This window comes from Barbus barbus (assembly GCF_936440315.1).
Source record: "Barbus barbus genome assembly, chromosome: 13".
Classification (NCBI taxonomy): Eukaryota; Metazoa; Chordata; class Actinopteri; order Cypriniformes; family Cyprinidae; genus Barbus; species Barbus barbus.
In genome coordinates this window covers 9645060-9660685 of record NC_136741.1, presented here as the reverse complement: position 1 = coordinate 9660685, position 15626 = coordinate 9645060, and the positions used below count along the sequence as shown (strand labels likewise).

At 37.4% G+C, this 15626-nt stretch overlaps 1 protein-coding gene across 3 annotated transcripts in view; it reads right to left on the bottom strand.

The window, feature by feature from the left end:
- Positions 1–2139: 2139 nt before the first annotated feature.
- LOC306878682 (serine/threonine-protein kinase 11-interacting protein-like) overlaps positions 2140–15626 on the bottom strand; it is a 53345-nt gene continuing 39858 nt past the window's right edge. For all 3 annotated transcript variants that reach the window (XM_079431165.1, XM_079431164.1, XM_079431166.1), the window contains exons 23-26: positions 11211–11295; positions 10877–10962; positions 3373–3584; positions 2140–3245 (exon numbers count right to left, since the gene is read on the bottom strand). In XM_079431165.1, coding sequence (XP_079287291.1) covers positions 3117–3245; positions 3373–3584; positions 10877–10962; positions 11211–11295 — 512 coding nt within the window. In that variant the 3' untranslated portion in view covers positions 2140–3116. The remainder of the gene's footprint in view (positions 3246–3372; positions 3585–10876; positions 10963–11210; positions 11296–15626) is intronic.

The following is a 15626-nucleotide window of genomic DNA, read 5'->3' as shown; positions in this document are numbered from 1 at the left end:
CAGCAGATATCCAGTTGTGTGTGTGCATGTGTGTGTGTTTTAATATACATTTATTTATTTAGCATCTGTTACAGCCCATAATACAGGTACATCTCAAAAAAATTGAATATCATGAAAAAGGTCAATATCTTTTGTTACTCATTTCAAAAAGTGAAACCCATATATTATGTTGGGTACATATATGTACATATATACTTGGTTGGGCCTTCTTTTGCATGAATTACTGCATCGATGAGGCGTGGCATGGAGGCAATCAGCCTGTGGCACTGCTCCGGTGGAATGGAAGCCCAGGTTGCTTTGATAGCGGCCTTCAGGTCATCTGCATTGTTGGGTCTGGTTTCTCTCATCTTCCTCTTGACAATACCCCATAGATTCTCTATGGGGTTCAGGTCAGGTGAGTTTGCTGGTCAATCAAGCACAGTAACACCATGGTCACTGAACCAGCTTTCGGTACTTTTGGCAGTGTGGGCAGGTGCCAAGTCCTGCTGGAAAATGAAATCAGCATCTCCATAAAGCTTGTCAGCAGAAGGAAGCATGAAGTGCTCTAAAATTTCCTGGTAGATGGCTGCGTTGACTGTGGACTTCAGAAAACACAGTGGACCAACACCAGAGGATGACATGGCAGCCCAAATCATCACTGACTGTGGAAACTTCGCACTGAACTTCAAGCAACATGGATTCTGTGCCTCTCCACTCTTCCTCCAGACTCTGGGACCTTGATTTCCAAATTAAATGCAAAATCTGAAAAGTGGACTTTGGACAACCGAGCAACAGTCCAGTTCTTTTTCTCCACAGCCCAGGTAAGATGTTTCTGACGTTGTCTCTGGTTCAGAAGTGGCTTGGTAGCCCTTTTCCTGAAGACGTCTGAGCGTGGTCACTCTTGATGCACTGACTCCAGCTTCAGTCCACTCCTTGTGAAGCTCTCCCAAGTGTTTGAATCAGCTTTGCTTGACAGTATTCTCAAGCTTGCGGTCATCCCTGTTGCTTGTGCACCTTTTCCTACCCAAATTCTTCCTTCCAGTCAACTTGTCATTTTATAGGCTTTGATACAGCACTCTGTAAACAGCCACACCTTTCAGTAATGACCCTCTGTGACTTACCCTCTTTGTGGAGGGCATCAATATTCGTCTTCTGGATCATTGCCAAGTCAGCAGTCTTCTCCATTATTGTGGTTTCAATGAACAAGAGATACCCGGAATTTATACTGTAGGGATGGTCATTAATTGAAACTCAAATGTAAATATTCTAATATTTTGAGATACTGATTTTTGACTTTCATGAGCTGTAAGCTCTAATCAAAATAAAAAAATAAAAAAAACTTTTGAAATGTTTCACTTTACATGTAATGAATCTAAAATATATGAAAGTTTCACTTTTTGAAATAAGTTACAAGAAAAATTTACTTTTTCATGGTATTCAAATTTTTTGAGATATACCTGTAATGTTGAAGAAAAAATACAGATGATAATTTGATTGTATTCAATATAACTGTTAAGTTAATGTGGAGATTTCTAATGCAGAGTCTTTTTTTGTCATAAAATGTGGCAACACGCTGCGTAAATTCATTTCATACTTCACAGTCACCAAGCATAGGAAAAGATCACAAGACTAATTGCTGCAACACTGCTAGAACATACAGAAAAAGAAAGTGAGAGAGGAAAAAAAAATCTTCGATCCACGTAAATGCATCAACAATAACAGTATTGCAATAGCTATGCAAATAAAAAAATAAAAAAATATAATGTTATGTAATAAAATAATAATTAATAGAGAGAGAGAGAGAGAGCAAGAAAGAAAAACATTCATCATAAACCGGTATTGAAAGGACTGTTTTTTAACAAATGTATTAAAATTCATAGGCTGAGTATTCTGTGCTATTACACATATACTAGTAATCCTTTTTTCAATTAATTTTTACATCAACTTCGAAAAATTGAGCTCATACTGAAGTAAAGTTTGGAGAAGGCAAAATAGCTGAACAGAAATGAAGCAGAAATTGACTGGCTTGTTTTCATGGTGAAATAATGCTAAACTTACCAAAATAAATAAATAAATAATGACCAACTCACTTATGTGCAACAATCATTCTCAGATCTATCGCTCCTTCTGCCATGTATTGGACATAATGAAAAGCTGTATAATATTTAAAGAGTTTATTGTGTTTACAAAAATAAAAGTTATGATTTCCCTACTGGAGACCAATACAAAGATGAATAAATACTCATTAAATACATTTTACATTGAATGACAATATGCTTTCAACTTTGTTAACAACATGTACTTATAAAACAAAGCCATTTCACTATTTTTAACATCTGAGTGACACAAACAACTTGGCACAAAACTGCACGTGGTTGTACTACATTTTCTCTTCACAGCTATTTGAGGTTTCTTTTGCCTGTGACAATTATATTTTGATGTGTAATCACTAGCTCCCGTTTTATGCTCTCTGTACAAGTGCTGGAATAGAATATTGGGGGGAAAACAACTATGGTTACACATCACATTTAATGAGCTACATTTATGCTTGTTTTCTTATAAAACAAATAAACAAAACACTTCAAGTCCAAGTTCATTAAGGAGAGTCATATGTACCTATACAGTTCATAAACATCTTCAACAAAGTTTCAAAGAGTGAGAGGGTATTTTAGTTCAGTAATGTGTCTTAAATAACAATGCATTAACACCACCAACACTCAAGTAAACCTGTTATTCTCCTGTGATCTGCATAACCCAATTATGAACCTTTCTGAGAGCACACTGAAACGCTTTTCACCCTGAGATAAAAATACACCTTCATTTCCACATTCATACCATCCACAGAAACCTATTTACAAATAAACTGTTTGTGCAAGCATAGTTATATATTATAAGGTGTGTTGGTTGGTGACAAAACCAAAAAGGCACTATGTGTGCAGCTTTGTTACTGCCCAATTAGTATATAGAGGAGACATGAGCACAACCAAGAGAAGATAATGCAATTTGGGGCTTATATGGAGACAAAAAGACAAACAGTCCACATTTACACAAAGACAGTAATAGGGATTAAAAGCAGGTTTAGGCAGGAATCTTCATAATGTAAGGTAGGTGCTTTTCTTTAACACTGTGGCTAGTGGTTACTGCTTGATAGTAGTCAGTTTGACCCCAAACATGGTTTCCCACTGATTTGTGATCCAGTTGACCAGGTCTTGTACCAGCTCTTCATCTTCAGCATGTAAAGACCATGTCTTTTCTTTCTTGGCCATCTGTCAAAAACAAACAGCAAATACCTCCATTTATTCTATCCATATAGTAGCCATATTTTACATCCAGGAAATTGCTCTTGGTTTCTCTATGGTTTAGTTGAGAAAATGTGAAGATGTACCCACACACCTCATCATAAAGTTTTAGGTCAACCTGGCATGGATCTGATGAAAACAGATGAATGGAACTGACACAACTGATTGGCTGAGTTTCCTGAACGGTCACCTTCCCACTGCTCATTTGGCCCTCAGGTTGGCTCTTGCTCCATTGGTGGTCTTCATCAAGGAGAAAAAGCATTTCTTTGGTGGCTAGTACACTCACAGAAGCCAACGAGCCATCTACTGTAAGAAAAAAGAAAGTAAGACCCTGTAAATTAATTTTGTCCTTACAAAAAGCTTGAGTATGGAAGATTTGGCACTTTAGCAATTGAGGTGTAAAACTTTTAGCGTAAAAAGTAATTCACAGAGGAATACAGTTTTGTTATTATGCCAGCTGAGCTCAATAGGCATTTATTAGAGCGAATATGATAATCAGATTTAAAGGTGTCATCGCATGCCCATTTTCCACAAGTTCATATAATTCTTTAGGGTCTTAATGAAAAGTCTGTAACATAGTTTGGTTAAAATATCTCAATGGTAAAAATTACCTTTTTAAACCTGTCAAAAACAGCTCTTGTCAGAGCAAGCCGTTTTGTAGCATTTTCCTTTAAATGTTAATGAGCTCTGCTGACCCCGCCCCTCTCTTCCGAGCCACTCTCTGAGGGGCTGTTTACTTTAGTCGCATTCATCATGAAACTTGCAAATTAGCATATGGTGGGTGGTGATGGCGCAGTGGATAAGACGCATGCCTTTGGTGTGAGAGACCCGGGTTCGAATCCACTGTGAGACACCAATGTGTCCCTGAGCAAGACACTTAACCCCTAGTTGCTCCAGAGGCGTGCGACCTCTGACATATATAGCAATTGTAAGTCGCTTTGGATAAAAGCGTCAGCTAAATGAATAAATGTAAATGTAGCATATTATTAGGAAAGGCGATTTGCAAAGATTAATTAAAAACCCTTGTACTCGCTGCTTCTGTAGGTGAAGCTGGATCACGAATGATTAGCGCAAACATAGATGCATTAAGGAAGATCAGGGGGCGTATTTCCTTCAAAAACAAACGTAATCCACTGCGTCTTCAGCGGCTCAGATGTCGGGCGTAAATGACGACTGCTATATTCATTATTACATCCAACAACAGAACGCCTCAATCGCTTAATTGGAGACAGTCTCATCTTCCCCTGCACCAGAGTTGAAACAATGGTGGACAGCTCTCAGCTCACTCAGGGCGGTTCTAAGGTAAGATGGCCTTGTCAATCAGGCACGTGCAGAGGGGGGTGCGGTGGGTGCTTGAGCACCTGTCCCTTTTCCCCTTGATGCCCAAAGTGCCCTTTTGTCAAGGCAATTTTTTTTTGTGATGGCCTGCCCAATCTAACTATTAGTAAAATTAATTAATAATAGTTTAGCCGTTAATTAAAGGGGTCATATGTTACAAGCTGATTGTGCATAGATCCCTGAAGACTAAAGTCTCAAAGCCAAAGAGATATTCTTTATCAAAGTTAAGACTCTGCCACGCTCCCCTAAAACAGCTCATTCAAACACACCCCCACATGTCTACGTCACGATGTGGAAATATCTGCATAATGCAGCCCAAATGTTCACTCAAAGAAAGAAGGCGTGGTTTCAGTAACCGCAGTAGTGTTGAAGCAGACGTGTCAGGGAAAAGCTGTGGGTTTCTAGGTGAAAGCAAAAGCACTTTATTTGGCCTTCCGAAAGTAGATGCATTTAGGAATCAGTAAGATTAAGTTACTTACAACAGAACAGCAATGCATTTTATGGACGAGTCTCGTGAACCTAGAAGAGGAGGTAATTCTGACTTTGCTATGACAATCTGGCGCTTCTGTATCAGCGACTGTATGTTTTGTTAGTAGTATTTGCTATTGACTGTTCAAATGCGGAGTTTTGCGTGTCGTGTGTGTGCGTGACAGAGAGAGAGCGCAACGTTGTGTGTGTGTGTGTGTGTGCGCTCGCATGTGTGAGAGAGGGAGACACGGTCACACCACAACCGCGGCTTGTGTACTGCAAATACATACGAGCATCATCACTGTATCTGTCAAGCGACTCTGTTCCTCTCTCGGGCTTGAACTGATGGTAATACTAAAGGACATTATTAACTGTCTTTACATTCATTTTGAAAGCTAAAGCTCGCGATTATGGTAAGGGGAGTTACATTTCCGACGCGGCTTGCGGTGTTCGGCCAATCACAATGCTCTGGGTCAGTTGGCCAATCAGAGCAGACTGTGCTTGTCGGAAGGAGGGACTTTGTAGAAAACGAAGCGTTTAAGAGAGGCGAGGCATAGAGGACCTACAATAATGTAATAATGTGTTTTTTGAACATTAAAGCATGTCAACATATTCTGTTACACCAAATACACGAAATAATGATCTTTAAAAATGACGATCTCATCCGGGACTATCCCTCACGTTCAGACACCTTTAGCAGGGGCGTAGCCATCATTTCAAAAGTGGGGGGGACGGAATGTCTAGTGTTATACCTGTTTTTTTGTTGTTTTTTTTCAGTTAACCCTTGTCTAATTGACAGGTTTTATTTTTAATCATACCTTTTTGCTTAATATGCTTTATGATTATATTATTATATATGATTATAAAATAGAAGGAAAGAAAGATAGAAAAAAGAAAAAGAAAGAAAGAAATACAACAGCTAGTCACTGGGACAGTACCCTTAAAAATACATCTTTGTACCTTATTTACCCCAAGAATTTCATAGTTGTACATTACGGTACATATTGGTACTCTATATGTGCACCTTTTTGAGTATAAGTTACAAAAATGTCCTTATAAGGGTACTATTGTTTACATATTTCAGATTGTATTTTGTGTTGTATGTAGAGTACATGGCACACAGTAATGGATGCTTGCACATTCACATACTCCTTTATTCTGTTCTGTTCTATTATACATTAGTCTGATTAGTCTATGTTAAAAGAAATATCTCATCATAGACAATGCTGTAAATAATCTTTACCTCTGAAGCCTCACTGAAACTTTCTGCCTCATTCACTCTCAACTCTGTATTCACTTCTCCTCTGTCTACAGCAAATAAAGTAGTGTCTGAAACATGTACATACAGGAAATAGTGACATACAGAAGAAAATAACACATTAAGTACACTGCTGGACAATAACCAATAATTTGTATCCTAAATTATTTTTAACACTTTAGAATGATAAACACATATTCACTATTAACTATGACTTTTACTTCAATAAACTCTTCATTTACTGCTTATTAATAGCTTGTAAGGTAGTCATCGTAGTTGTTAAGTTTAGGTATTAGGTATAATTATGGGATGCAGAATATGGTCATGAAGAACACAGAATTAATATGTGCTTAAGTGCTAATAAACAACCAATATGCAAGCTAATAATTGCATTCTGTAGTTAAAAATGATAGCTGAGAAGTTGTTCATCATACTAATGTTATTTTTTATTTTTCTATATTTGACTAATTATGTGTTTTCTATGATTGGTCCATATATAATCCTACAAACGCTTGTGTATTATAGACGTTATAAAATGTAAAAACAGCCAGGTGTTAAAAGCCACTCTTCTCACCTGTCACTGTGTGTCGTCCTGATTCTGCTCTAACAAACCTAGGCTGACTGTTTCTTGTTCATTCTTGACAACACATAAAAACGTCAAATTAGTGCAATAATGACAGAGCACCCCTAAATGAAGATCGGTCCTGTATCAGATCAGTGCTTGCACACTTGATTGAAATAGGCCTACATCATGTAGAATTGGCAGAGTGTCACAATGCTGCAAATGCTGTAAAATCTCAGTTCAACATTATCTTTATTCTTATTCGAAGGGTTCTGATTACATGCGTGTTAAAAGAGTTACGGAAAAATACACTGAAAATGAATAAGTGCATGTTTGTCCAGGCAGCTTTTTATTTCTCCATATAATGAACATCAAAACTTGCTAATTATTCAACAAGAGCAACAGGCAGAGTCACTCAACATTGTGCAACACTATTCGGATCCCACATGCCAACTTATGCTGCTTGGCTTCTTCGTAAAAGAGGAGTGAAGAGTTGAACTCATCTCAACCTCTAATGAATGATGGATACAGCACGGGACCGCGGGCGCGAGCCTGGGCATGTCGTGACGTCACAAACTGAGTGACTGATTGTCATGGAAACGTAAACGTCATGTATATCTTGTCTCTTTGATTTTTAAATCAGTCTGCATTTATATACATTGCTCCATTAAAACCTCAACATGTCGAGAACACAACTGTCCGATGAAAAAGTGTGGGGGACGAATTTACTTTTTATAAAAAGTGGGGGGGACACGTCCCCCGTGTAATCTACGCCCCTGACCTTTAGGGTGCCTTCAATAACGTCCGCGGCTGCCAGTAAGTGGAGTTCTCAGCGGAGCGATGTGCTTGTAAACTTATATTAATTATTATTTTACGAGAAATAGTGAACGAATACGCCCTTCACTGACCGAGTTGCTTTAGAGACTGAACGAGAGAGAGAGATCTTGTTCATGAACGAGTTGAATGAACTGGTACATCTCGTTCAAGAACCAGTTGTTGAACGATAATGATGGCGCACAGGTAGAGCTCGGCTCACGTAGTTTGGCATATTTGCAGCAAAAAAAGAAATTACATTGGTGCAAAAAATACCACTAAACTAAGTCTAAAACACCTAGTGGGTCAGTTTTCATTACAATGGTAAAGTGTAAATTTCTTTCTTTGCTGCAAATTGTATTAATACAGAAGCATCCATTTCGATACACATATCAGCAAGGAGCACAGCCCTATTAAAAGCCGTGTTCCATGTGCCCCTTTTATACTTTGAGCACCTGCCCCTCGAAAGGTCTCTGCATGGCCCTGTTGTCAATCAACTATCGTGGGAGCGGCCTGTGCAGAACTACGTCATTCTGACAGGAATCTCAGAACAGCCTGATTTGAGAAAGGCAATTAAAAAAAAAAAAAAAAAAAAAAAAAAAAACACTGGGTTGATTTTTATCATTATAGGAACACACATTTATGTTCAAACAACTTGTAAAGTGATTTTTGCATCCGATGATCCCTTTAACTTAGGCTTTTATTCACATATAAACACGGATAAACGCATATACATACTGCATATTAAATAAGGTAAACGGAGGCTCAAAGTGCTTGCTTGATGTGCAAGAATCATTAAAGTTTTTTTTCCCATGTTATTAAGTACATTCGAGTTCCCGCAAGAACCTATGAAGTTTGTTCATTTTCAATTTCTTTTTAATGATCTGTTGCATTAATAATGTCAGGGCTCTAGACTGCGAGCATTTTTTGAGAATGTGCAAGTAAAAATTTGACGTGGTCGCACTTGTGCGAGTGCATGGTCTGGGCTGCTCCAAAGCATCTGCTTCATACAGCGCGCTGCAGAGCCGCGGCACATTGTAGCAGGAGTCAGATTTCACTGATCATGTGAAGAGAGGCGCTTTCAGCGCGAGCGCTTCAGTGTAGAGCCTGGTTTATATAGCTCGAAGGTGCGTGCAGCGGACGGAGCGCAATGGAGGATTTGGTTTTCAAACTAAAGAAAAAGACCGCTTCTTAAACCAGAGCAGGTGAACATGTTGGTCTTCTTGTAGAAAAAAAAAAATGCAATGACAGCGACAGCCAGTTTAGTTTTACTTTTCTTTTTGTTTTCGTTTTGAAAAGCTTGTTATCTTTGCTGTTTACCTCAAGTTACACTATGGAAGCTTTCCTTAATTTTTTTAATATTATTATTTATTTGATTCCTCAGTGTTTGCTAAACATTCTGTAATTTATTAGTCAGTATATAATGCAGTATGTGATGTGTCCTATGCCATGCCTCGTCTTATTCGTTTTTGTTAAACATTATGAAAGACAGTTTGTCATTGCAGCCAACTGTTTTCTTGTAGTTGTGCTTTTTAATTAAGAAAAACAAAGAACCCATCTTTTGTTTTAGTTTTAAAAAGTGAAAGGTTATAGATATAAGCAAATCAGACAATTATCTTTTCTTGTAAAACGTGATACCAAGATCGCAAATTTGAAAGTGAAAGTGCACGAAAAAAGGAATTCCTGTTCACAAAATTCAAATCACAAATAATACTGATGAAAAAGAACGGGTTGAATGTTGAACACTTTCATTACCATATAACTATGATAAAAGTTCATCAGCATGCATTGATTAATCAAATGTTGTAGCAAAAAAATTAATAAAGTTGCGATCAAATCATGTGCTCATGTGACCAGTGGGAAGAATGAGTCTAGAGCTCTGAATGTTGTTCATTAGTTGTAGATACAATCTGTCAGAACTAACATATGGCAAGCGAATGTGCACTGTAATAGCCAGACATCCTTCTCTTTTTTCACGGATATAATGTATTCAAGCAAAGGTGAATTAATTGAAAAATTAATAAAAAAAAAAATAATAATAATAATAAAAAAAAAAGACAACTCAAATATTTATACTCGACAGCTTAAATTATAAATAATTTTTATAATCTTACTGTAAGGGTATGGCAAGGAAAGAGTGTTGAACAGTGAATTTTTATATACTTGCTTTTAACAACATGCATATATTGTTGCTGCAATTGCCAAGACACAGCGAGACACCATTCTTTTATGGAAAATACAAACACATCAGATGCATTTCACCAACAACACTACAGGCACAAATGATAGCACAGCTCCACTCACTGACCACCCACAGAGATAAAATAAGAACATCTTGCAGGAAAGAGAACAAAATGTCTGTTTGTGATATTAGATGTACTTCATGTTTATTCATCAAAATCTTCTGTGTATGTTAATGAGCTTTTTAGCAGGCGCACATAACTGAAAGCACAAACGACTATATGAAACAGTTTGTGTGTGGGAGAAAAGGGCATGAGTGATGTTTCAGGATGTTCTTGTTTTTTTAAGATCATTGTAAGATTGGCTGGGTTTGGTCTCACCAGCTGAATGCACAAGTCTAGCCTGCTGTGAGTCCTTTCGATGGGGGGGGGGGGGGGGGGGGGGTGTCTTGAAAAGCTGATCCCAGCCGCTCACAGTTGGATGATTCTCTCAAGGAGAATCAGATAAATCTGTTTTCTGTGACTCTCCCTTCTTGCGTCAAGACATCAAAGTTTGGTTCCAAGGATAACAGCAGGATACTAACAAAAGCAAGTGCTGATACATACACCTTTATGCCCTTGTGTTAACCTGGGCAGCACTATTTCCCACAGTTATCTGATGAAAGTGTGTATGAATCATTAAAGAACTGTAGCTTTCATGTGTGAGTCACATCAGAGCTTAAACTGAGGTGAATGGGACATTCCCTGGGCTATAAAACAGACCATAAATACCCTGGAGGTGAACATCACACCCAACTTAAGCTTTATTTAGTCTAATAATGTCTAATTCTCTAATGTATCAGATATTAATCAGTCTACCCCTACATGTTCTGCTACTCTAACCATCTGTAGCTCTTTCCCATCACAGGCAAGTCATCACATGCTGTAGTCAACATATTATTTCTTGCTTATCTTCATCCTGGAGAACACAGGCACTCACCTTGGTGAAGGAATGCTAAAAGGTACCGGAAAGGAGGATGGCTTTCGTCTTCTTCACATGGCAGGGCATCCTCACAGACTAGATGCCTATAGAACAGACAGATTTAAAATATGTTAAGAAATTACTTGTAGGATAATATGTGTAACTTGGGATCACTAACAAAACTGTGTTTTTAAACTGTGCAAATGAGAGTATTCTTTATTTCCATTTTCACACATTTTATGCATTACGTTTTGGGTAGGATAGGCAGGCAGAAAAATGAAAAGCCTGAGGCAGAGATAAAGACAGACAGAGTTGGAGAGGAAAAAAATGCCTGCCTATTTGCACTGCGTACCAGAGGTGGTGCTGTGGGTCGAGCCGGGTGGTGGAGATTCCCTTCAGCTTGCTTTCAGTCTTTGTGGCCAATTCCCTTGCAATTTCTGCATGAAAACATAGTGCTGTAGTGAGGAATAATATCTGCAAATTTCTTCACAAACTAAAAGAGCTTCTCACATTATGTACACATAATTCTGTTCACATAATTGCTTTTTGAACATTACTGACTGTGCCACGCCTATAATTAAATACATTAGTATAATTAAACATTTAAACCCTTAAAGAAAAAGATTAAAAACAAAGAGAGAATGTTTCAGCAAACCAGATAAAGGTCAAATAAAGCTGCAAACAGAAATGATAGGACTAAGCATGAACATTTTGATCTAAAAAAAAATAATGTATTTGCTGATTTAATGTGAAAATACTTACGATTACAAATTTTAATAATATAGCTGCAAGCAGCGATAACCGGGGTTCAAGAATTTTAAGGCCTAAGGTGGTATGCTTTTAGGGTCTTGGCCAACCTGGATGTATAGCTGACAGTGAAACTCATCGAAAATGGACAATAGGCTCACAGACACACACAGAACACACACACAAACACACACACACACACAAATAGAAATGAAATGGTTAAACTATCATATTAATAATTATTAAGTCTGCTTACACACACACACACACACACACATTAACAAAGACATACATGCACACACTTTTTGTCGCAAATATAGATATTTGAAATAAATTGTGTGACAATACTTTTTACATGTCTTCTATTTTGAAGAATTTATATGTCATTATTGGGTTTCTCTGTGATCATAATATAGCAAAATTGTAAAAACTGACATCTGTATGAACTAAATGGTAAACTTTAACTAAATGTGATTTTAAATGTTAAAACAGTGATTTTATAACATTCATTAGTAGAATATGAACAGTACTGTTTTTATGCATTTAATGAGCACATTAGTGGTCTTCCGCTGCCATCGAGTGGTTATAAATGGCAATTTCTCATACGACACTGTGTTTTTAAGCTTTATAACTATTATAGTGTTATTTTTTGCCCAATCTCTCTTAAATTTTGCATGCTTGTTTAGAATGACAATGCATCATTTTACACCGTGTTGAGAATTTGTGGGCTTTGCTTTAGGATTCATAGGCCTTTGGGTACACTATGTTATGAATGTGTTATAAAATGACTGGTTTATAGTTGTTGAAATGCAAATGTTCAAAATTTGTTTGATAATTATTGGCCTAGAGAGTCTAGAGAATAGCACTGCACTGATTGGATTGATTTTGAGTTAAAAACTGAGGGCTAGATCACAAAAGTAGTTTTTATTTTTTTTTTAATAATCTCAAATTTGATTGACAGCAGTGATCCAAGAGGCAAAGTAGTTCAGAATGAGGAGACCTATAATATGATATGAAGATATAGTGTATTAGTGAATATTATGAACATTTTATTGCAATTTACAGTCATTTACTACAGAAATACTGTGCTTTTGAGGCCTTTTTGGTCTCATCTCCATGAAGCTTTTCATGCTTGTTAAGAGTCATCTGACACGTTTTCACCAAGTTTTGCAAACTTTTGAGTTTTCGTTTAGGTTTTATAGGCTTTTGGGTATATGTAGCCACGCCTCTTTTCTAAATGACCCGTTATAGATAACCAAAGGACAAATTTTTTTTTTTTTTTTTGATAATTATTGATCTAGAGAGTCCAGAGAGTTACAATGCAGTGGTTTGATCGAGATTGAGCGAAAAATCTAGGACTAGTTCGCAAAAGTAGGTTTTTAACATATTTGTGATTCAAGATTCAAGATTTTTATTTGTCACATACACAGTTATACAGAGTATAACCAGCAGTGAAATGTAGGGAACAAATTCTCAGCGGAGCGGCCTGAACGGTGTCCGAACACAGCGGCGCCATTTTAGAGTCCTGAATATTTAATGAATGATTTGATGCACAGCATTACTCCCAGAGGCAAAGTTGCTCAGAATGAGATCTAACATATGATATGAAGATCATGTGTTTGTGTGAATATATGAACATTATCTACAATGAGGTCATTTTATACAGAAATATTGTGTTTTCGAGGCCTTTTTAACTTATAGCGCCGCCTATGGTCCGATCTCCATGAAACTTTTTATGCTTGTTAAGAGTCGTCTGACACAAGTTTCGTAAAGTTTAGAGCGTTCGTTTAGGTTTTATAGGCTTTTGGGTATGTTTGGCCACACCCCTTTGCCAAATGACCTCGTTATAGCTAATGAAAGGACAAAATTAATTTTTTTTGATCTAGAGAGTCTAGAGAATTGCGCTGCAGTGGTTTGATCTAGATTGAGCGAAAAACCTAGGACTAGTTTGCAAAAGTAAATTTTTAACATAAGAGAATATTTAATGAACCATTCGACTGACAGCAATAATTCCTGGGATAAAGTTGCTCGTTATGAGGAGATCTATTGAATGATATGTATATTGTGTAGATTTGTGAAACACCACGTGATTACAGAGCCAAAAACTCTCATTAGCGCAAACTAGTGGCCGATTTCTTTCAAAATTCTTACAGACCTTTAGGGCTGAGTCGAACATGCCCATCGAGTTTTGTTCCGATTGACCACCGTTAACCTTGTCAAATAGGTGCTTAAATTTCATTGGCCGATGGCGGCCATGTTTTTTTAGATAAGCGAATGTCCTTATAGTCACTTGTGCCACATCAAACTAAGACACTGCATACCAAATTTCAAGTTGATCGGACCAACGTTTACCCAGTTATAGTATTTTCATTCTTACAACGCCACCAAGTGGCAGAGCTCCAGATTTTTTTTTTTTTTTTATTTGACCAAAGATTGAGCTCATACATATGTGTACCGAGTTTGGTGAAGATATCTAATTTCGTTCACGAGTTATAGCCTTTTTCCGTAAAATTGGCCTGCGAGTTTTAAACTTTTTGGGGCACCATTGCAAAAATAAGTTGAAATTTCAAGATTCTTTTGATAATTATTGATGTTCATTGTCCATTTCTGCAGTGGTTCGTTCCGATTCGGTGTAAAACCTAGGACTAGTTCGCAAAAGTAGGTTTTGAACATAATTGAGCATATTTAAATAACACTTTGATTGATGGCATTGATCCTAGAGACAAAGTTGTTCAGAATGAGGAAATCTATCATGAGATATGAATAACTAGTGTATGTGGCAATATATGAACTTTGTTTTACAGTTTAAGTTCATGTACAATTGAAACATTGTGTTTTTGAAGGCTATTTTTACTGTAATAGCGCCACCTATGGTCCGATCTCCATGAAACTTTTCATGCATGTTAACAGTCATCTCACACACTTTCACCAAGTTTCGTAAAGTTTCAAGTTTTTGTTTAGGTTTTATAGGCTTTAGGGTATGTGTGGCCACGCCCCCTTTTTAAATGAGACAATTATAGTTAACCAAAGGACAAAATTCAACATTTTTTCGATAATTATTGATCTAGAGATTCCAGAGATTATTACTGCAGTGGTTTGATCGAGATTGAGCGAAAATCCAGGGACTAGTTCGCAAAAGTAGGTTTTTAACATATTTCTGAATAATTAATGAACGATTTGATTGACAGCAATGGTTCTTGAGGCAAAGTTGCTCATTATGGGGAGATCTATAAAATGATATGCATATTGTGTGGATATGTAAAACACCACGTGATTACAGAGCCAAAAAGCTTGATAGCGCCAACTAGTGGCCGATTTCTTTCAAAATTCTTACAGACCTTTAGGGCCATGAGACGAACATGCCTACCGAGTTTCGTTCCGATCGACCTCCGTTAACCTCCTCAAAGAGGTGCTTAAAAAGTTTTTGCCAATGACGGCCATGCTTTTTGAGATACGCAAATGTCCTCATAGATATGTGCCACTTCGGAAAAAGACACTTCATACAAAATTTCATGTCGATCGGACCAACGCTTACCCAGTTATAGTTTTGTCAATCTTATAGCGCCCCCAAGTGGCAGATCTGCACAATTTTTCTTTTGACCAAACATTGAGATGCTATGTGTGTGTACCAAGTTTGGTCAAGATATCTCATTTCGTTCACGAGTTATAGACTTTTTAGTCAAATTGTCCCTCGACTTTCTAACGTTTTTGGGCCCCATTGCAACAGTGAGTCGAAATTTCTACTTTTTTTAGATAATTATTGATATTCACTGTCCAGAGAATATTTCTGAAGTGGTTTGGTTCCAATCGGGCGAAAAACCTAGGACTAGTTCGCAAAAGTAGGTTTCCGATATCACTCAATTTTGCGCAAAAACGGGACCTCCTAGACCCAAATTCATAATGACCATTGGCCTTGACCCAAGGATTCCAAAAATTTAACAATTTTGAGTCTACCGTAAGCAGTTTAGGCGCTATGAGCGAATATGCCTTTTTGATCGCTGTAGCGCCCCCGATAGGCCGA